General features: G+C 42.2%; 1 protein-coding gene across 2 annotated transcripts; it reads left to right on the forward strand.

Moving 5' to 3' along the window:
• The first annotated feature begins 1,887 nt into the window (after window positions 1-1,887).
• GMEB1 (glucocorticoid modulatory element binding protein 1) lies at window positions 1,888-21,735 on the forward strand. Of its 2 annotated transcripts, none has more exons than XM_089686270.1 (10): window positions 1,888-2,081; window positions 2,275-2,436; window positions 8,136-8,236; window positions 8,317-8,441; window positions 10,540-10,643; window positions 11,030-11,181; window positions 13,984-14,115; window positions 16,395-16,532; window positions 19,052-19,171; window positions 20,933-21,735. In XM_089686270.1, the coding sequence occupies exons 2-10, from the start codon at window positions 2,309-2,311 to the stop codon at window positions 21,454-21,456; spliced, it is 1,524 nt and encodes a 507-aa protein (XP_089542396.1). In that variant the 5' UTR covers window positions 1,888-2,081; window positions 2,275-2,308; the 3' UTR covers window positions 21,457-21,735. The 2 variants fall into 2 exon arrangements, with proteins under 2 accessions (XP_089542396.1, XP_089542397.1); XM_089686271.1 differs by having other exon boundaries at window positions 1,889-2,081; window positions 8,157-8,236.
• The last annotated feature ends 405 nt before the right edge of the window (window positions 21,736-22,140 follow it).

Here is a 22,140-nt window from a genome sequence, read left to right on the forward strand (position 1 = left end):
CATCAGGGCCCCTGATGGTGGGGATGGACTTGTAGTACCCCGAGACCAGGTCGCCTCTACTGGGCACACCTGTCAGTGGTAGGGGTGTTCGCCAGGGGCTCCAACCAGGGAGAGCCAGATGTGAGGAGGTCGGGTGACCCCGATGGGATGGATGGATGGCTGAGCAAGTGCGTAGTCAGACAGGCCGAGTCGGTAAGGTAGAGGACGGTAAGGTACAAGGGAGCAGGCAGAGAATCGTCGGGTCACACGCCAGGTCAGCAACAGGAGGTCAGATCTAATGAGGGGCATCCAGGGAGAGAGGTCAGGCAAGCAAGGGTCTGGGCAGGAGAAATCAGCAGGTCAATAAACAATCCGGGTCAAAAAACTTACTAGGCACAGGTACAGGATCACAGGAAGCAGGTAAGACCAGAAGGCAAAGAAATGACAGCTCAGGGACCTTTAAATATCCCGCCCTGCGCTGCCATTGGTGCCCAGCGGGCGGCCGCGGCTTCTACTGTGCATGCGCGAACTCGAACGCCGCGGCCGGCCCGGACCTAGTGCCCGTGTACAGGGCGGAGCAGTGCGCCTGCGCCGGGACCATCGCGGCAGGGATCGAGGAGATCCCTGACAATATTGCACCTTTTCACAATATTCTAATTTTCTAAAATTGTGGATTTGGGGTTTTCATGAGCTGTAAGCCATAATCATCACAATTATGACAAATCACGGCTTGAACTATCTTGCTTTGCATGTAATGAGTCTATCTCATATATTAGTTTCACCTTTTAAGTTGCATTACTGAAATAAATGAACTTTTGCACAATATTCTAATTTTTTGAGTTTCACCTGTATACCGACATTTGTAAATGCTATAACTTTCATGTAAACCAATTCATTTACACGTATTGGGATTTTTTTTTTAGCAAAGACATGTAGCAGAATACATTTTGGCCCAAATGTATAACGAAATTTGGTTTTATAAATTTTTTTACTGGACATGTTTAAAATCAAAAAGTCACAAATATTGTTTTTTCCTTAAAATTGTGACTTTGTAAAAAAATGTGCAAAAAATGAAAAACACACAGGCGATCAAATACCACCGAAAGAAAGCTCTATTCAAGGGAAAAAAAGGATGTAAATTTCATTTGGGTGCAGCGTTACATGACCGCGCAATTGTCAAAGCAACAAAGCGCCGTAACGCAAAAAATGGCCTGGTCTGGAAGGGGGGTAAATCCTTTGGAGGACAAGTGGATAATGTGTGTTTGGGTTTAAAGGAATGTGGTAGCAACCCTACGGCTTGGTTCACATCTGTGCGGGTGGTGCGGCTGCGGATCCAAACAAAAATACGTGCAACCGCACCACCTGCACAGAGGAATGTGAGACCCACGAGCGGCTGCCATTAATTCTAATGGCACGCCACCCACACTGGACAGCGCAAGCATACTGGAAACTGAGGTTCCCGTGTGGGCTGCGTTTTCCAAAAAAGTGCAGGGACTTCTTCCCTGTGTGTCCTGGGAGTCCATTCAGATGAATGGCTGCAGATATGCGAACCAGGGCTAATTTCACATGCATGGTCCACTGTTGTCACTATCAGCAAGTCCACGTAAATATTGGCTGCATGTAAACAGGAAGTGACTGCAAAAAGCAGGACTGAAAAGCAACAGGAAATGAAAATGATTTTCAGGAAAAGAAAAGTCAATTGTTGATGATACACAGTACTCAAACAATGTTAGTGAGACAAAGTTTCAGCCATTTACAGATGGGACAAGTCAATACAAGCTGACATGCGTGGAGCTGAGCAGCGTGGGACAACGCTTCTACCAACACCCTCCTCTTTCCTGTATCTCGCGCGCTGATTGGCTGGGAGATCAAGCTTCTTCATCGGCTCGTGTGCGCGCTCATCTGACCGGAAGTGGCGGGAGTGCGCCGGTTCGGTAGGAGTGAATAGCACATGCGCGTTCTGGTGAGGTCCGGGCAATCCCGGGGAGTTGAGTAGTAGTGAACAGCCGGGGAGAGGAGGGATTCGGCCGATAGCATGGACTGAAATGTGCCACTGTGAAGGGCGGCTTGGAGTGGTCTCTATAGTGAGCTGAGCCCCGCAGGTGTGTCAGTGGTGTGGGTTGGGAGAAAAGGCAGAGTTTTATTTTCCTTGTGATTCATGTTCCTGCAGTTGGTGTTGTGTGAGTGGAATGAGGGGGTGGGGGAGTTGTGCAATGTTTGTAGTCATGGGGTGTGTATGCAGCTTTGTGCCATGTCTTCTGATCATACAGAGTTCACAAACTTTCTATTTAACAGATTACTGAATGCGGCAAAGCCACCCATGTGACAGATGGCCAATGCGGAGGTGACTGTCCCCATGGGGGACGTTGTGGTGATTCCTAGCGATTGTACGGAAGGGGAGGACCCCGAGGACACCAAGACGCAGGTTATTCTGCAGCTGCAACCTATTCCCCATGGGTAAGTGCGTGCAATGGAAAAATTTCATTGTCCAATGCATTAGGCCTTTTGCACATAGACGTAATCATTTACTTATGTCTAAAAACCAGTGTCAGACCATGCAATGTATATATACGCGATTCTGTGGTTGCACAGAATCGCATATATATACATAATTTGCTAGGGGTGCGTGCCTGCCCACTGACCCAGCTGTGTTGTCACTTGCTCCAGCACACGCTGATCGCTGGGTCCCAGCCATTGATTTATGGCTGGGATCAGCGGAGTGAGTGACTGGAGAGAGCTCTGTGTTAGTAAACAACACAAAGCTCTCTACTTACAGTGGCGATGTACCATATTATTATTATTATACAGTATTTATATAGCGCCAAAGGGTATGCTCAGCACTGTACAGTAGCAAGGGGGACAGAACATGAGACAAGACAGTAACAATACAATACACGAGGGGATCGAGGGCCCTGCTCTTTTGAGCTTACAATCTAGGAGATTTTTTTTTTTGTCTCCCAGCAAAGGAGGGAGTAAAAACCAGCATATCCCTTAGTAACACCCTGGTCACACCGATCCGAAATTAAAAAAATTGTGTGACTTACAGTGAAGTTGCACAATTTCTAAGTCGGATGACATACCAATTTGAGGTGCAATTTGCAAGACATCTGACACAGATGTCTATGCAAATGGCACCAAACGTGCATACACTACTTTAGAAACCGGTGCGGCTCTGAGCAAGTCGTAACCGCACCGTTATGACCGCTGTAATCGCGGACAATAGGGTGTGAATTGCAAGTCATATGGCATGCAAATCGCATGCTAAGTCGCACCCAGTGTGACCAGGGACTTGAAGCACCATACAGTCAACACATGAACACTTGCTAGGCACAGTTAACCCCTTCATAGCGCTGAATAAATGGTCTCCAAACTGTGGCCCTTTGCTTGCTTTTATCTGATCCTGGAGGCACCATTTCATTCACCAACACCAATGATGGACCATAGTTCCTCTCAATGACACCAACTATGGGGCACAGTTTCTGCCAATGCCACAAACTATGGGGCACAGTTCCTCCCAATGACACCAACAATGGGGCACAATGGCACCAACGGTGGGGCACCGTTCCTCCCAGTGACACCAACGGTGGGGCACCGTTCCTCCCAGTGACACCAACGGTGGGGCACCGTTCCTCCCAGTGACACCAACGGTGGGGCACCGTTCCTCCCAGTGACACCAACGGTGGGGCACCGTTCCTCCCAGTGACACCAACGGTGGGGCACCGTTCCTCCCAGTGACACCAACGGTGGGGCACCGTTCCTCCACAGTTTCTGCCAATCTCGTGCCCGCGCCGCACTTGCCGGGGGGTGGGGGGCTCGCGGCATCAAGCCGGCAGCCCTGTCCCAGAACCTCCCTGCCGTATGTCCAGGCGAGGCGTGAATCTCGCCGCAGGGGGTCATCTTCCTCCCGCCGGGTGGGAGGAAAATGACTGTGGCATGGTGAGGAAAGTAACACTTCTCAACCTGTGTGGCCCGGCTTCAAAGGGCCGTGACGGGATGAGAAGGGGGGAAGGAAGGTGTCACACAGGCACTGGGGGGCTGGGGGCAGCTCTGCAGGCCCCCCTCCCCCCCTCCATTTCACAAGTGCCGGCAAGGGGGACCTGACCGGCTCTTCTTGAAGGCACTTGTGGTCCCTAACTTATCGTGGATCTTGCTAACAGGACAGCCCGTCCGCGTTTTGGTGTTGGCTTCCCCATCTATACTGAATGAAATATACAGGCACTAGGAGGAGGGGGGGGGGGGAGGGGGCAGCTCTGCAGGCACACCGTGACAGACACCAACTATGGGGCACAGTTCCTCCCAATGATACCAATGATGAGGCACAGTTCCTCCCAATGATACCAATGATGAGGCACAGTTCCTCCCAATGATACCAACAATGGGGCACTGTTCCTCCCAATGACGCCAACAATGGGGCCCATTGACACCAATGGTGGGGCACAGTTCCTCCCAATGACGCGAGTGATGGGGCACAGTTCCTCCCAATGACGCGAGTGATGGGGCACAGTTCCTCCCAATGACGCGAGTGATGGGGCACAGTTCCTCCCAATGACACGAGTGATGGGGCACAGTTTCTGCCAATGACACCAACTATGGGGCACAATGGCGCTAATGATGGGGCACAGTTCCTCCCAATGATAGCAATGATGAGGCACAGTTCCTCCCAATGATAGCAATGATGAGGCACAGTTCCTCCCAATGATAGCAATGATGAGGCACAGTTCCTCCCAATGATAGCAATGATGAGGCACAGTTCCTCCCAATGATAGCAATGATGAGGCACAGTTCCTCCCAATGATAGCAATGATGAGGCACAGTTCCTCCCAATGATAGCAATGATGAGGCACAGTTCCTCCCAATGATAGCAATGATGAGGCACAGTTCCTCCCAATGATAGCAATGATGAGGCACAGTTCCTCCCAATGATAGCAATGATGAGGCACAGTTCCTCCCAATGATAGCAATGATGAGGCACAGTTCCTCCCAATGATAGCAATGATGAGGCACAGTTCCTCCCAATGATAGCAATGATGAGGCACAGTTCCTCCCAATGATAGCAATGATGAGGCACAGTTCCTCCCAATGATAGCAATGATGAGGCACAGTTCCTCCCAATGATAGCAATGATGAGGCACAGTTCCTCCCAATGATAGCAATGATGAGGCACAGTTCCTCCCAATGATAGCAATGATGAGGCACAGTTCCTCCCAATGATAGCAATGATGGGGCACAGTTCCTCCCAATGATAGCAATGATGAGGCACAGTTCCTCCCAATGATAGCAATGATGAGGCACAGTTCCTCCCAATGATAGCAATGATGAGGCACAGTTCCTCCCAATGATAGCAATGATGAGGCACAGTTCCTCCCAATGATAGCAATGATGAGGCACAGTTCCTCCCAATGATAGCAATGATGAGGCACAGTTCCTCCCAATGATAGCAATGATGAGGCACAGTTCCTCCCAATGATAGCAATGATGAGGCACAGTTCCTCCCAATGATAGCAATGATGAGGCACAGTTCCTCCCAATGATAGCAATGATGAGGCACAGTTCCTCCCAATGATAGCAATGATGAGGCACAGTTCCTCCCAATGATAGCAATGATGAGGCACAGTTTCTCCCAATGATACCAATGATGAGGCACAGTTCCTCACAATGGGGCCCATTGACACCAATGATGGAGCACGGTTCCTCCCAATGACGCCAGTGATGGAGCACGGTTCCTCCCAATGACGCCAGTGATGGGGCACGGTTCCTCCCAATGACGCCAGTGATGGGGCACGGTTCCTCCCAATGACGCCAGTGATGGGGCACAGTGAAACTAATATATGAGATAGACTCATTACATGTAAAGCAAGATAGTTCAAGCCATGATTTGTCATAATTGTGATGATTATGGCTTACAGCTCATATGAACCCCGTGATTTGTCATAATTGTGATGATTATGGCTTACAGCTCATATGAGCCCCAAATCCACAATCTCAGAAAATTAGAATATTAGAACAATATTCTAGCGGATTAGAGTGGGACACTTTGAGCCTAGAATATTGCACCTTTTCACAATATTCTAATTTTCTGAGATTGTGGATTTGGGGTTTTCATGAGCTGTAAGCCATAATCATCACAATTGTGACAAATCACAGCTTGAACTATGTTGCTTTGCATGTAATGAGTCTATCTCATATATTAGTTTCACCTTTTAAGTTGCTGAAATAAATGAACTTTTGCACGATATTCTAATTTTTCGAGTTTCACCTGTAATTGCTGCTGTTGCAATATATGCCTGTATACATGTAAATCACTGTAAAATTTTCTATTTTTTTTTAAAAAAGCTCTGTACTCATCGCTGTATTATTGATCTTAACGCAGTTATGGACATTTTTCCATAGACGACAATGCACCTATGGTTCAGATCAGTAAAAAGAGGCAATTTTCACTCCCAGGTTCAAGGGGCCTTTTCTTGCCTTGTCCCAAAATATAAACACAAGACCATTCCTTGATGTGGTTCTGTGACAGGCTGTGTTTTCACTGTTCTGTATCCATACAAACATGACCATTCATGGATTAAAATTTGTCTGGTTTAGTAGGAAATGGCCAAATTTCGATCTATGTATGGGCAGGGAGGTAGTACAGAAGTCAATCTACAGATTGACTTATGTACAACTCCCCCTGTCAGATTTTTCCCTTTCTATGTTTTCTAGTGTCTCAAATTCCAGGGTATATTGTAGTGGTTTACATGCATATCAGTGTGAATGCACACATGTGGATAAATTCTTTCTAGTTTCTAGAATAAATGATTATTGTAGTCACTGGAATGAATTAATATGTGTAAGCTTCTAAGGTTAGGTTCACACCTACAAGTGTGATGTTGCAGTTTTCACATGTTCCTGCACATCGCTATTAGGGCAGCCCATTCATTTAAGTGGGCTGTTCTGTGCGCAGAAAAGTCCCCGACCCTTTACCAAAATTGTCACACCATACCACATTGTGCTACAACACCATGATGTTTGGTGCGTGTGTTAGCAGATGTGTCGAGGGCACTGTTGAGAATTGTGCGTGTTGGGAAAGCGCACAATTCTCAGCTCGTTCCAGACACGCATAGAAGTGAACCTAGCCAAAATCTTGCATGCACATTACACACCAGTACATTACACATCAGCTTCAGTGTTCTTCCTGCTGGGTGGGGGTGTTGCAGGGATCTGCTCTCTCATGTATTGAGTATTGGGCATTAATTACTTCATGCTTATTTATTTTTATTTATTGCAGGTGCTTGTATAGCGCCATCAATTTTTGCAGTGCTTTACATGTATATTGTACATTCACACCAGCCATTCCCTAACCCTCAAGGGGCGTACTTCAATAGTTCTTCATGTTTGAAAAGGAGCCTGTGTAGAATCTCAAAATGTATTTTATGGATTTTTTATTATGTTGTACATATCCTCAGTGCAAGCAACTTTGATTATATGACTTGTTACTAGTATTTCCTGTGGCCTCCATGAAGCAAATTTTCTCCATTAGATTTTACTATGCCTTGTTTTGCTGTATAGAAGTGACCATCTTGGTAGAGGCAGGGCTTTGACTCCTCAGGTCAGAGCCTTTGGCAAGGAATACAGTGAGCAAAACATTAGTGACATCATCAAGTCTCCTGAGATTAGCAGTCAGAGGCAACAGTGCATTCAATATCCCACTGCCAGTATACAGTTATGAGAATGTAGGCACAAGGATTGCCTGGTTGCCTTCACATATGAGTGCTATGTTTTTTTTCCTTTGAAGGAATTTAAGGTTCACTGTCAGGGTACTGCTTAGGCACAACATTTCCAAATGTTCCCTATAGCATAGCAAATCTTCACTTTTTGGGATCAGGTTAATTTTAAAGGGGATATGGGGGATGACATCCTTATGAAAATGCTAGCTCCTTGCCTTCTGCGCCTTGTGAGCTACTGACATAAACTAAGTATTCAGATTAGTGTAGTCCTTGCCACTTTTCCATACTTGTTTGGGGTTGGTCACTCAAAGTAATGAAGCTGTAGGGTCCACATGAAACAATCGGCATTAGAGGACAAACCAGCTCAGCTTGCTTGTTTTCCTATTAAAGTATTGTTATTGATTCTCACATTTTATCTGTTTTCATATTTTATATCTGTTGATCTAACAGTATGAAGTTCTGTCCATGCAGAATGTACGAGGAGATGTCTGATACCAATGCAGCGGTTGTGTCTCTTGAGACTCACACTCTAAAGATGGGGGATACCTTAGGTTAGTGAAATGTTTTGCTTTACTTTTCTTTCTCTTTAATGTCAATTATTGACATTAATAATTTAACTCTTTCCTTGTAGATGGTGGTACAGTGGAACTGGGTGAGGACATTGACATTGCATATCCCATCACCTGTGGAGACAGCAAGGCCGTTTTACTGTGGAAGAAATTTGTTTGTCCTGGGATCAATGTCAAATGTGTCAAGGTAATTGGATAAGGTTTTTCATTTATTTATTTTTTTTAATCTGTACTTTTGTGTATAAAACACCTGCAGTACTAACAACATGTATTTTTATTCAAATAAATTAATCCAAAAAGAGAATATTCCCTCTTTTTTCAACTACCTATGTGTGCAACAACAAAAAAATCCCCATATATTTCTAAACGTGAACTACCAGAAAATCATAAAGTCCAAAGTCCCAATAATCAAAACAAAATCATAAAAGTCCAGTGTCTCAATAATCAAAATAATGAAACCAAAAAGTTATGAATCTTGCAACGTTGATTGTGTTCAGTGAATTATGTGAAAAACCTCAAAGAAAAAGAAACTCACAATAGTGCATTACCGTAATAAAATCAGAAGAAAGGAAAAAAAAAAAAATATCTTATATATATACGCTTACATGCACACACAAATGTGTATCATAGAATTGTGCCACACTAAGTGATAGTGACACACTAGTGAAAACCTTCCAAACAATTAATAAAAATACTTGTGCTCAAAAAACTCTGAAATCCTGAAGTGAAACACTCAGTGAAATTGCTATCCACACGTGACACTTCTAGTGAGTAAGGCAAATATACCCTTACCAACCGTAGAGAAAAACCACGCCTTTATAATATATTTAGTAGAAATCCTCCAAAAGAACTTTCTCCTCCTCTCCTCCTTGCACTTATTGTCAGGGTGATGTTATAATGCCATCCACTTTCACAGGTCTGTAATCATGGTTTTACCAGGCTCCAGTATAATAAATATTTGCCATGATATACCTCCATGTATTTAAAGTAGCATTTTAATAAATCTTCTTACATAAAAATATGCGATTAGAGCAGAAAACCCCACTTAATGGGGATTACCAGGCAGTTCCCCCAGTTTTCCAGGCAGTTCATACACAGGTATCCAGCGATTCCCCAACAAAGATGGCCGCTGTAACACTTCCGGTTCCTGTTTCTTACGTATGACGTCACTTCCTCCTGACGCGTTTCGTCACTTCCAGGACTTAATCATAAGAGAGACTCTCTCTTATGATTAAGTCCCGGAAGTGACGAAACGCGTCAGGAGGAAGTGACGTCATACGTAAGAAACAGGAACCGGAAGTGTTACAGCGGCCATCTTTGTTGGGGAATCGCTGGATACCTGTGTATGAACTGCCTGGAAAACTGGGGGAACTGCCTGGTAATCCCCATTAAGTGGGGTTTTCTGCTCTAATCGCATATTTTTATGTAAGAAGATTTATTAAAATGCTACTTTAAATACATGGAGGTATATCATGGCAAATATTTATTATACTGGAGCCTGGTAAAACCATGATTACAGACCTGTGAAAGTGGATGGCATTATAACATCACCCTGACAATAAGTGCAAGGAGGAGAGGAGGAGAAAGTTCTTTTGGAGGATTTCTACTAAATATATTATAAAGGCGTGGTTTTTCTCTACGGTTGGTAAGGGTATATTTGCCTTACTCACTAGAAGTGTCACGTGTGGATAGCAATTTCACTGAGTGTTTCACTTCAGGATTTCAGAGTTTTTTGAGCACAAGTATTTTTATTAATTGTTTGGAAGGTTTTCACTAGTGTGTCACTATCACTTAGTGTGGCACAATTCTATGATACACATTTGTGTGTGCATGTAAGCGTATATATATAAGATATTTTTTTTTTTTTCCTTCTGATTTTATTACGGTAATGCACTATTGTGAGTTTCTTTTTCTTTGAGGTTTTTCACATAATTCACTAAACACAATCAACGTTGCAAGATTCATAACTTTTTGGTTTCATTATTTTGAATATTGAGACACTGGACTTTTATGATTTTGTTTTGATTATTGGGACTTTGGACTTTATGATTTTCTGGTAGTTCACGTTTAGAAATATATGGGGATTTTTTTGTTGTTGCACACATAGGTAGTTGAAAAAAGAGGGAATATTGTCTTTTTGGATTAATTTATTTGATTATTCACTTTCAAGGGTTGAAAGTTTTTTCCAATTTGGAATTAGTGTAGGTTTAAAGGGTATTTATCTGATATCACATTCACATTGTATTTATATGTATTTTTATTCACCTGTTACTATCTCACTGCAGTTTAATGACCAGATGATTAGTCCAAAACACTTTGTACATTTGGCTGGAAAATCAACTCTGAAAGATTGGAAGAGAGCCATCCGCCTGGAGGGAGTCATGCTAAGGTGGGCACCTCTGAACTTTTCCTTTTTAATGTGGTACACTGGGCTGGGTCGTTGACCTTTGTAACCATTAAATTCTAGAAAATGTGAGAACCTCTGATTTTATCATATGGCCAGCCTATATGTTTGTCTTGATTTTAAACATAAAGAGAAAAATTTTGGGGCTACCTTTGCTAACCCTAAGGTGTGTATGTGTGTTTGTTCCCATTGGAAACCTAATGTTTGCCATACAAACTATGTTTACCGGACTCTGATATATGCATTACCTGTTGCATACTGCCAGAGTCCATTATGTTTTTTGTAAGAAATATATGCAGAGCACAGGAAGTGCCAATGTACATTTAACACATAAAACTGACATTTAGCAAAATATTTTCTCTTTTCTGCAGAAAAATGATGGATTCAGGGCAGATTGACTTTTATCAGCATGATAAACTTTGCACGAACACTTGCCGAAGTACAAAGTTTGACCTTCTGATCAGCAGTGCCCGTGCTCCTGTTCCAGGACAAACTAGTGTGGTACAGACCCAGACTACGGAAGGTATGGATTAAATTTTACACTTAAATACTTAAGTCCTGATGGCCTAAATTACGGTAAAGCAGGTCTGTGGAACTCTTCCCAAAATCAAGGTGGGTCAGACAGTAAAACATGCACCCACCATATGTACCTATGTACCGTTCCCTTGACACTCTCTCAGTAATCATGTAAAGTGATCTCTTCCATCCTCACAAATATATATATATATATATATAGCAGCACAGTGGGTAAATGGTTAGCACTTCTGCCTGGCAGTACTAGGGTCGTTGGTTCGAATCCCAGCCACGGCACCACTTGCCTGGAGTTTGCATGTTCTCCCTGTGCCTGCATGGGTTTCCTCTGGGTACTCCGGTTTTCTCCCACACTCCAAAGATATGCTGGTAGGTTAATTGGATCCTGTCTAAATTGTCTCTAGTATGTGTGAATGTAAGTTAGGGACTTTAGATTGTACACCCCTTGAGGGTTAGGGACTGATGTGAATGTACAATATATATGTAAAGCTCTGCGTAAATTGATGGTGCTATATAAGCACCTAAAATAAATAAATAAAAAAAAAATAATATATATACAGTCATGGCCGAAATTGTTGGCACCCTTGATATTTCTCCAGGAAATCATGTATTTCTCACGAAACGTATTGCATTAACACATGTTTTGCTATACACATGTTTATTCCCTTTGTGTGTATTGGGACAAAACAAAAAAAGGGAGGAAAGAAAGCAAATTCGACATAATGTCACACAAACCTCCAAAAATGGGCTGGACAAAAGTATTGGCACCCTTTCACAACTGCGGATAAATAAGAATGTTACAAGCATGTGATGCTCCTGTAAACTCACCTGGGGCAAGTAACAGGTGTGGGCAATATAGAAATCACACCTGAAAGCAGATAAAAAGGAGAGACGTTCACTTAACCTTTGCATTGTGTGTCTGTCTGTGCCACACTAAGCATGGACAACAGAAAGAGGAGACGAGAACTGTCTGAGGACCTGAGAACCAAAATTGTGGCAAAATATCAACAATCTCAAGGTTACAAGTCCATCTCCAGAGAACTAGATTTGCCTTTGTCCACAGTGCGCAACATTATCAAGAAGTTTGCAACCCATGGCACTGTAGCTAATCTCCCTGGTCGTGGACGGATGAGGAAAATTGATGAAAGATTGCAACGCAGAATAGTCCGGATGGTGGATAAGCAGCCCCAAACATGTTCCAAAGACATTCAAGCTGTCCTGCAGGCTCAGGGAGCATCAGTGTCAGCGCGAACTATCCGTCGACATTTAAATGAAATGAAACGCTATGGCAGGAGACCCAGGAGGACCCCACTGCTGACACAGAGACATAAAAAAGCAAGACTACAGTTTGCCAAAATGTACTTGAGTAAGCCAAAAGCCTTCTGGGAAAACGTCTTGTGGACAGATGAGACCAAGATAGAGCTTTTCGGTAAAGCACATCATTCTACTGTTTACCGAAAACGGAATGAGGCCTACAAAGAACAAAACACAGTACCTACGGTAAAATATGGTGGAGGTTCAATGATGTTTTGGGGTTGTTTTGCTGCCTCTGGCACTGGGTGCCTTGACTGTGTGCAAGGCATCATGAAATCTGAGGATTACCAAAGGATTTTGGGTCGCACTGTAGGGCCCAGTGTCAGAAAGCTGGGTTTGCGTCCAAGATCCTGGGTCTTCCAGCAGGACAATGACCCCAAACATACGTCAAAAAGCACTCAGAAATGGATGGCAAAGAAGCGCTGGAGAGTTCTGAAGTGGCCAGCAATGAGCCCAGATCTAAATCCCATTGAACACCTGTGGAGAGATCTTAAAATTGCTGTTGGGAAAAGGTGTCCTTCCAATAAGAGAGACCTGGAGCTGTTTGCAAAGGAAGAGTGGTCCAAAATTCCGGGTGAGAGGTGTCAGAAGCTTATTGATGGTTATAGGAAGCGACTGATTTCAGTTATGTTTTCCAAAGGGTGTGCAACCAAATATTAAGTTAAGGGTGCCAATACTTTTGTCCAGCCCATTTTTGGGGTTTTGTGTGACATTATGTCATATTTGCTTTTCTGCCTCTGTTTTATATTTGTTCCAATACATACAAAGGGAATAAACATGTGTATAGCAAAACATGTGTTAATGCAATACCTTTTTTGTGTGAAATACTTGATTTTCAGGAAAAATATCAAGGGTGCCAACAATTTCGGCCATGACTGTATATATATATATAAATAAAATGATCGGTGACCCTATGCAGACTGTGTCGTACAGGTAAGAATCATGAAGAGCTAGCTGGGTTCATCTTCCCCAAAGTTTTTTTTCATTGTCTCAGATCACCTATCTGGTGAGTAGTTCTGAATGGAGAATCTTCAGGGGCACATTCCCTAGTCTCCATGGGACTTTATTCAAGGTTATTTGCTCACTGCGATTTTTTTTTTAAAAAATTTTTTTTTTTTCCATCCCAGCCTAGAGGAGTACATTTTCCCATTTTTATATACAAGCTGTGCTGTTTGATATTTGATTGGGTTGTTTTCTGTTACAGTAAACATATGTAGGATTGATTTATTCCCTGCTGTTTGTGAAAGTTGCATTCAATGTGGCTGTTCCTGGATATAAAGTGAGCAGCCTATAAGAGACCTATAACAGTGTTTGTTCTCTAGTTCCATAAGACTCATTCCTGCACCCACTGGCATGTTTTATGCTTGTTCATCACAAGTTATCTTGCCTATGCTTTTGCCAGCATTAGTATTATTAAAATCAGTAGGGAGATAAAGTGCACGACTAACTATCCAGAGTCATATTGTTTATCCCTTGCTAGGCTGTCTTTCTTCTGTTACTTTGTCTGAGGAGACCATTGAGGATGGCAGTACAGAGTGGGGTTCTGGACTTACTGCCACACTGCAATTAAACAGAGATGACCGAAGCAGGAAAGAGGGAGAAGAGATATCGGGTAAGTCAAGACAGAAGCCGTACAGCCATCCAGTACTTTAACGTTTGGCTCAAGAGCTCTACATGGTACAATAAAGTGCAGAGCTTTTGCCACCAAAAACAAATGGGGAATTTGTATGCGCACTGGTGCCCCTTACCTCTAACCTATCCTAAACAATTAGCTTCACACTGTCTATTATCTTTATCCCTCCCCTAAACTTGGCACTCTAAATGAAACATCATGACTTGGGCTAAAAAATAAGATGATAATGCAGATGTTCAGGATCCTTGCGGTGTCTGCCGTTACCTGGGTTAAGGCTTGTGTAGTGGGGGGGGGGGAGTAAGTCCTGCTGTGTTATCTATGGAGCACGGCTCCATAGACATACAGCTTGGAAGTGAGCAGACACCATGTGCAAGTGGCTTGCTATGGGGACACACCAAGAAGAGGAGGAGCCAGGATCGCTGGCTGGGAACCTGAGAAGAGGAGGATTGGGCTGCTCTGTGCAATACCATTGCACAGGGCAGGTAAGTATAACATGTTTGTTATTTTTAATTTAAAAAAAAAAAAAAAAAAAAAATAGACTTTAATAACATTTTAAGTGCTTTCATTTGCATTGAAAGCAGAACGCCAGGAATTACAGATTTTAGTGTATCAACAGCTGTACTCCCAGCCGTCAGTAAAAATAAAATGAACCACTGGCCGTCCACCTTATAGCAGATTTTCTGCTACAGGGCGGACGTTTTGTGCAAAATCACATATATAAACATGATTTTGTACTTCCACCACTGGGGGGGGTGTGTTCCTGATGCCAGAGTGCTGCATCTGCTGTGATTGGATACAGCAGAAGCCGATCATCAGGTACTGGCCAATGGATAAGCGCCTGCACCTGTTGATCACCGAGGAGACAGAACATAGCTCTACCTATGTAAGCAAGGCACAGCTGTGTTCTATCTGCAGCGATCTGCAGGGAATAAAATCTAGCAGATCCCCTAGTAAAAACGGTGCACACAGTACACAAAAACACCGGCCTAGCACACACTGAACCCATCGCCCTAGATTTTTAACCCCTTCTCAGCAAGTGTTATTAATACATTGACTGTGTATTTTTAGCACTGATCACTGTATTATTGTCACTGGTTCCCACAAAGTGTCAGTGTCAGACTATCCGCTGCAATATCACAGTCCTGCTATAAGTTGATCGCCGCACTTACTAGTTTTGAAACTTTTTTTTTTTTTTTTAAACAATCTAGTGTATATATACCGCCATTTGTACAATCAATAACCAATCAATATACGTCTGTTGGGATTTTTTTTTTTACTAAACATATGTAGCAGAATACATTTTGGCCTAAATCTAAATTTATGAAGAAATTGTTTTTGATTATTTTTTTTTATTCAGGGTTTTTACATTTTATAGCACAAAAAATAAACGCAGAGCTGATCAAATACCACTAAATGAAAGCTCTATTTGTGGGAAGCAATTACATAAATATAATTTATGTACAGCATAACGCAGCACTGTATAGCAAAAAATGGCCAGGTCACGTCAAGTGGTTAGTAGAAGAGATGTCCACAAGGTGGCCTACACCTCCTTAGATTTAACAGTTTATAAGCTGGCATATTTTCAAATGTGCTGCAGTTCCTGTAGGTTTTTTTTTTTTTTTTTTTTTTTTTTTTTTTTAAGCTGCTTGAAGCTATTTTTATGCTCCTGTTTTCTTGTATAGGGAGCAGAAAAGCTTGGGTACAAGCTTGTGTATATGAGCATTTAACATTGCTCATTGTGGAACTCCTTAATTAGTAGGTTTTGCAGGGAAAGAAGGGAGGTATTTCAGCTCAGTAGGTAGCGGAAACCTCACTAATCTCTTTAGCTGAAGGCATTATGGAGCAATTTATCCTCCAAGCTCACAGTAGAAGCACTTTCTCTCAGTAGCTTAGTTCACCCTGTCATACTTCCCAGAAAACAAGCTCTGTGTTTAAATTACAAATTGGAGGGCTTTATAAGTCACTGGAAGAAAGAGGGAGTAGGATGGGATGCTCCTCCTGTCACCTGTTTTGCTTCTGCTGTAACTTTTGAGGAGGAGCTGCTCAACAGTGCCTGTAGCTACAAAGGTCAACGACAGCTTGTTTTAAAGTCCATTAACAAATCAAGAGCATGTTAATACTAGAATGTCAATGCCTTGGCAACAGTTGTTCTTCCCATGTAAGAGCGGATAAAAGTTGCGGCTATACTTGGACACGAGCAATAAATCCTAAGGATGCACAGTGTTGCTGTAATGTATGTGTATGGATTTTTCTTTCAGAGGAGACTCTGCTTTTCTGGAAGGGAATCTCCGATGTTGGACTCATGGATGAAGTTATCAGCAAGGTCCAGAATGAGATTGAAGATCTCTTGAGTGGTGTTGAGCAACGAATGGACCAAACGCCTTTGCAGACCTCAGGTTATTTTTAGTTTTATTTTGGTTGAGTAAAGTGATAATAAACCCTCGGTTATTAAGCACGTTCAGCAGATGATTTAATCACTTCTTCTAAATTACAATTCTTGATAGAGATTGCAAATCATGATAGAATTCATTGATGGTGAGTGGGACAGTACAGAAATTATCCCAGGTTTAGCAATTGTCTTTTCGGTATTTTTCCTGTTCAAAATTTTTTTTTTTTTTTTTTTTTCTTTTTATTAAAATTTTAAGACATTGTATGCTGTTAACAAAGTCAAATCAAATTAATGGTAGCATATGCCTACATTATACAGTCTGCATACTATTCAGAGAGCAAGTAACAACACATAGGCCCGGTTCACAAACTCAACAGGAATGTGTCTATTAGGGTCTGGTGGGGTACAATGTGTGTCACAAACATTGAAGCCTATACAAAGGGAAACTAACAAGAGCACAATGGGAGAAAATGGAGAGAAAGGTGGGGAAGGGTATAGGATCCCTGAGGTTCGTTTTGTTTTTTTGCTGTTTGGGTTTGATTGGTTGCTGCACTTAAAGGGGTGATAAAACCCAAAAGCAAACTTTTGTTACATTGCAGCTTACCATTTCTTAGATGTGATGGCTACATTAGTTTTCTTTTTTAGGCTTTATTTCTTTTATTTTCACCTAGTGATCCAGCCTTTGTCTGTTTTTTAAACAGAACAAGCTCTCCTGCAAATGTAGCAATTCGTGTTGGGACAAAGCATTTTCCATTGACGGGTGCCTACAATTATTGCCTTTTATTCATGTCAAGTCTTTATCCCAAAAGAAAAAAAACTGTTGCTCCAGTATGAACTGGCGTTTGACTTTGATTTGTTAGTGTCTAAATTTGCTAGTACATCTAACTCTCCCTCCCCTCAGACTAACAATTCTGCAGTCCATAGGTGCCCCTGTGCCCTTTTATCCAGAGATGTTACTGTCTAGATCACAGGTGAAAGAAAAAAAAAAAAAGCCTAATGCAAGAAAAAAAGACTAATGCAGCCACCACGTCTAAGGACTGGTAATCTTCAATATATTTCATTAATTATTTTAGGTTTAATACCGTTTTAAGGGAAGCTCTGGCAATACTTTTCTCATTGATTGAAGCACATAACGTTTAATATTTCTTCCGGTAGTATATCTCTCCCCACCAGCAATAAAGGAAGTAATTTTCTTAGTCCCAGCCCCCAGATTAGCTTGCCATTTTACTGTACAGTCCTCCTTTTGTGATGTGCTATATTTGACTGCTCTGTTTCCAGGTGAGCCCCAACAAAGAGTTTTGATGGGGTATAGAGTTGCAAATCCTGTCCTAGTTCCCTGTTGAAGGAAATAAAAACCTGTGATGTATTTTTTTTTTTTTTTTCACCTTTCCTCTGTTAGTAAATTATACAGTCCCACTTTTCATTAGGACTTCAGCTTTCCTCTCTCAACACCAAGACTACACTGCTGAGCAATCAAACGTTGAACAGCCCTTACAGTGTACATTTCAAAGCCACCCTGCTGCACTGTCAGTCTTCTAGCTGCTGGGATGGTGGTGCATGGCAGTGCTCTTCTCCCATGCAAATACAACCATATCAATAAAAATTAAGCTCTCATCTGGCATTCTTGGTGCATTGAACAGGTATGTCTGTCTTATCTTCCAAGTTGTACTGCCTAAAGAGGATTTGCTGAGCATGGCTGATGATAGCTGGACTTTTATTGATCTAGTATGCACAGTGGATCTAAAGTCTGCCATCCATTCTTTTTGGGTTCTCTAGCAGTAAACCTAATAGAAAAAAATGGGTCTTAAGTTCAGGACGTTTCAGGTTCATCCACACATCTCTTGCTGCAGCCGGCAAGTCACATGAACACTGTCGTCAATTATTTATTTTTTTTTTTCTCCACAAGGAATTGAGAAGTAGAGCTTACCCCCCCCCCCCCCCTATTTATACTTACCTAGGTGGATGCAGCATTGGTCCGATGCTGCATCTGTCCCCCTCTGGCTCTAAGGATGAGAAGTCATTGATCACCCGACCGCTGAGTTCTCCTCTCTGCTGTTAGCAGAGAGCAGGACTGTAAGTCAGTGCTGTCTGCTCATCCCAGTGCTGGGCTGTGGAGGGGGAGGGAGCAGCTGGCTCAGGTTCTCAGCGCTTCGCTAAGAGGCTGAGACAGGTTCTGCTCCAGACTCTGGGGTGGATCCTGACTTTGAGGCCGGGGATCTTTCCCTAGCCTGGACCGGCTGCGTGACTTCAGTCAGCTGAAATCAGGTCACAGTTTCCACAGAAGTACAGCCAAAGATGCTTTGGCTGTACTTTTCCTTTTAAATAGGAGCTTCAGACAGTGTGTGTTTTTTTTTTTTTTTTTTTTTCTTTTTTCTCTCTTCCTACTTCGTTTTGGATAAAGTGGAGAAAGATTAGAGTCTTTTGTGTACCTGACGAGCATTTCTCAATGGGGAAACAGTACTAAAAACCTAACCTGACCCACCCACTAATAGAAAGTCTAATATATTTTGCTTTTTCATTTTGTAGATGTCACAGTACTCAATAACATTTCTCATACATTTGGTCTCCTGGACACAGTGAAAAAAGTTCTTGAACAAAAAAGGAGTCAAATGGACCAGAATGAACAGTATCAGTATACACTGGCAGGTGAGGTATACGTTCTGTTACCTGCATATCATTATTTTGAGTCTTCTAGTGTTTGTGTGTTCGACTTAGACACCGTGCTAAACCTTCTATATGCTACGCATAGAATGAGCTAAAGTGTACTCATAAAAATTAGACCTCATCAAGACTGAAAATGATAGAAGGCACAATAAACCTTGGCTGGAGGAACTGCTAATGATTTACCACTGCTGGCTGCTATTCTATTAATGTCTAAGCATTTAGTCATGTGATCACTCCTGAAGGTGAATCTGAAGAGTGGTGTTCTGTTTACAAGAATCGCATGACACTGGACCTCTGTTTTGGCCAGCGTCCAGGAAACGCTTCTATTGCCAATCCTAGCAAGCTTGCTTTTAATGTTTTCATTGCCAGGTCCGTACATCATATAGACCTGACAGCGGGGGATTTTACACACAATCCAGTGGCTGCAGCCACTGGGATTGTGTTTACAACTGACAGGCAGACTTCTGCCTTTGTGCCCTCTGTGATGGGGAAAAAAGTTAAGTAAAACATTTTTATTTTTCCCCCAAAAAAAATTCAGGCTCACCCCCCACAATATATGCACGTGCGAACGTAAACCCGTTGTGTCGAGGGCACCTACACTTGAAAACGTTGATTGCGTCACGCGTTCTTTATTGCCATGCACGCTGGAGTAAGCGCAATAATACTAGCACAAGACCACCTCCGTAACACAATTTATCAAGACCTCCTCCATATCTGTTTACTTGGCGCAACCTTGTCTTTTATATTTTAGCATATTTTAGCAAAAGTTTGGGTCATTTATTGCGTTTCCCATAAAATTCACTTTAGTTTGCACGATCGCGGTGCATTTGTCACGCGAAAAAATGCGCTACGGTTTCAGGTGCCATTGAAATTAATGGCGCCTGAACTCGCAAATGAGCGTTTTGTTTTTTTTTTTTCACAGCGCGTTTTCAGGTCGGGGGCAGAATCATGGCGATTCCACCTGCAATTTGAAACGCCCTAGTGTAAGTAGAGCTTTAGTGAAATTTTGCGTTTCCTAGACCTTTGCGCTAATATCGTGTGACATAAAAAATTGGAACTACTACTATTTTATTCTCTAGCGTGTCTGCTTTCAGAAAATATATAATGTTTGGGGTTTTTTTTGTAATCTTCAGGCCTAAAATGATTTTTTAACTGTGCAAAAAATGCTAAAACAGCTCTGGCAGTGAAAGGGCTTAACTGAATGTCTAGTAGTCCCCAAACACTTTGTTTCAATCAGACCAATGTAATGCAAGCCCAACAAATAGCTGCAGTTTGTGTTCGGGTTAGCACACAGTTTCATACCTGGTGTTTCAGGAACTTGGCAGGTACTGAAGTTCCTTTTTTAGTCTGAAAATGTAGCCTTCATTCATCTTAAAGGATAATATTTTTAAGGACCTAATTTTACAGTCCACTGACACATCCATTCCATATCTCGCAAAAGTAGTTTGTCAAAGGGCATCATTTTGTCCAGGGTTGCTTTTTACAAGGTTGAATAGCTTGAACATTTACTGCCTTACACACAAAAGTCATCCATATTAAGAACAGGTCCAATTTGAAAGTGACATCCTACTACTAGCTATACCATGATCTGGATAAAGAAGAACCTTCATCGACACACAGCTATTCTATGCTTTGCTTGATCTGTAGTGTGTTACCCAGGTTTGCTCATATTTATTTATTTATTTATTTATTTTTGTACATCCATCTAACACAGTCAATAAAGTTCTGTTTATTTTACAACAGATCTTGAACGGCAGCTGGAAGAGCAGAAGAAGCAGGATGGAAACCACTCTCCTATTCTTCAGAATGTTGTGTTGATGCCAGTGAACACCCCAAAACCACCAAAGAGGCCACGACTTCAGCGTCCAGCTTCTGCTGGCACTTTAAACACTCCTCAACCTCAGTACACTGTACTGTCTCCCCTCACATTGGCACCTGTTGGACAGCAGTTCTCTCTTGGTGGCTTGCGTTATGCTACAGTGTTGGGCAAGACTGGAGAAGGGGATGCCCTTACTGTATTAACAACAGAAATGCAGGATTCTGGAGCATTAAGTGGAGTCATGAGCCCTGTAGAGCTTGTTGCAATGGATTCAGGACTTGAGCAGGATGGAGTTGGTGAAGAAGGACAAACAATCATTCAGATAGATCCAGCACCAGACCCGGAGGGTGGATCCAAAGTGATGGAGCTTGGTGATGGAAAGCTGTTAGGAGTTGGCCACCATGATGGAATGCATAATGTGGAAATTGTAGTCCTGGAAGAAGACTAATTGCAAAAGCTGGAGTAGAGACCATAGTGTTAAAGTTATTAAAAAGAAACCTTAATTTATTACAGTTATTAGGCCATTTTATTTTTGGAGGTATGTAGATTTGGTGGTTTAAAAAAAAAAGTTAGTTTTGAGGTAGAGCCTTCATCTGCTCCAAAATGGACCTTACCTGAGACATATATATATTCTTGCAGCCTTTGTGTTTGTGTTGTACATAGAGTGTAAAAGACTAAAACAAATGTTGAAAACTAATTTTTTATTAAAACAAATATATTACTATAACATGTTTGTAATTATAAACATTAATGTAAAACAGATGCTGAAGTGGTTTTAAAATGTATAGGCTTTTTTTATCTTAACTTTAGTTGGGCTATTTGACTTTTACTATTAAGAAAAATGTACAACTTTCAGGAGTAATTTACAAAGAATTTACAGCTGACATTATAACACTACTTTCCCAAGTAATCCTCCCGGATGGTCACATGAGAGAGAGGCTCCACCTGCTACAGGAAACACAAGCACAGACAAGTTTAAAAGGATGCCCCCACAGTTCTTGTGCATCCTGAAAATATCAGCACAGCAGCTACAGTTTTTTTTTTTTTTTTTCTTTTTCATTATTATAGGGCCTTATTTCAGGCAGGTATCCCTGAATATGTCCCATCCCTCTCTGGAGGGTGGATTTGGGGG

The sequence above is a fragment of the Staurois parvus genome, unplaced genomic scaffold, assembly GCF_062004578.1.
Source record: "Staurois parvus isolate SC_StPar_1 unplaced genomic scaffold, SC_StPar_1.0 ptg000394l, whole genome shotgun sequence".
Lineage (NCBI taxonomy): Eukaryota > Metazoa > Chordata > Amphibia > Anura > Ranidae > Staurois > Staurois parvus.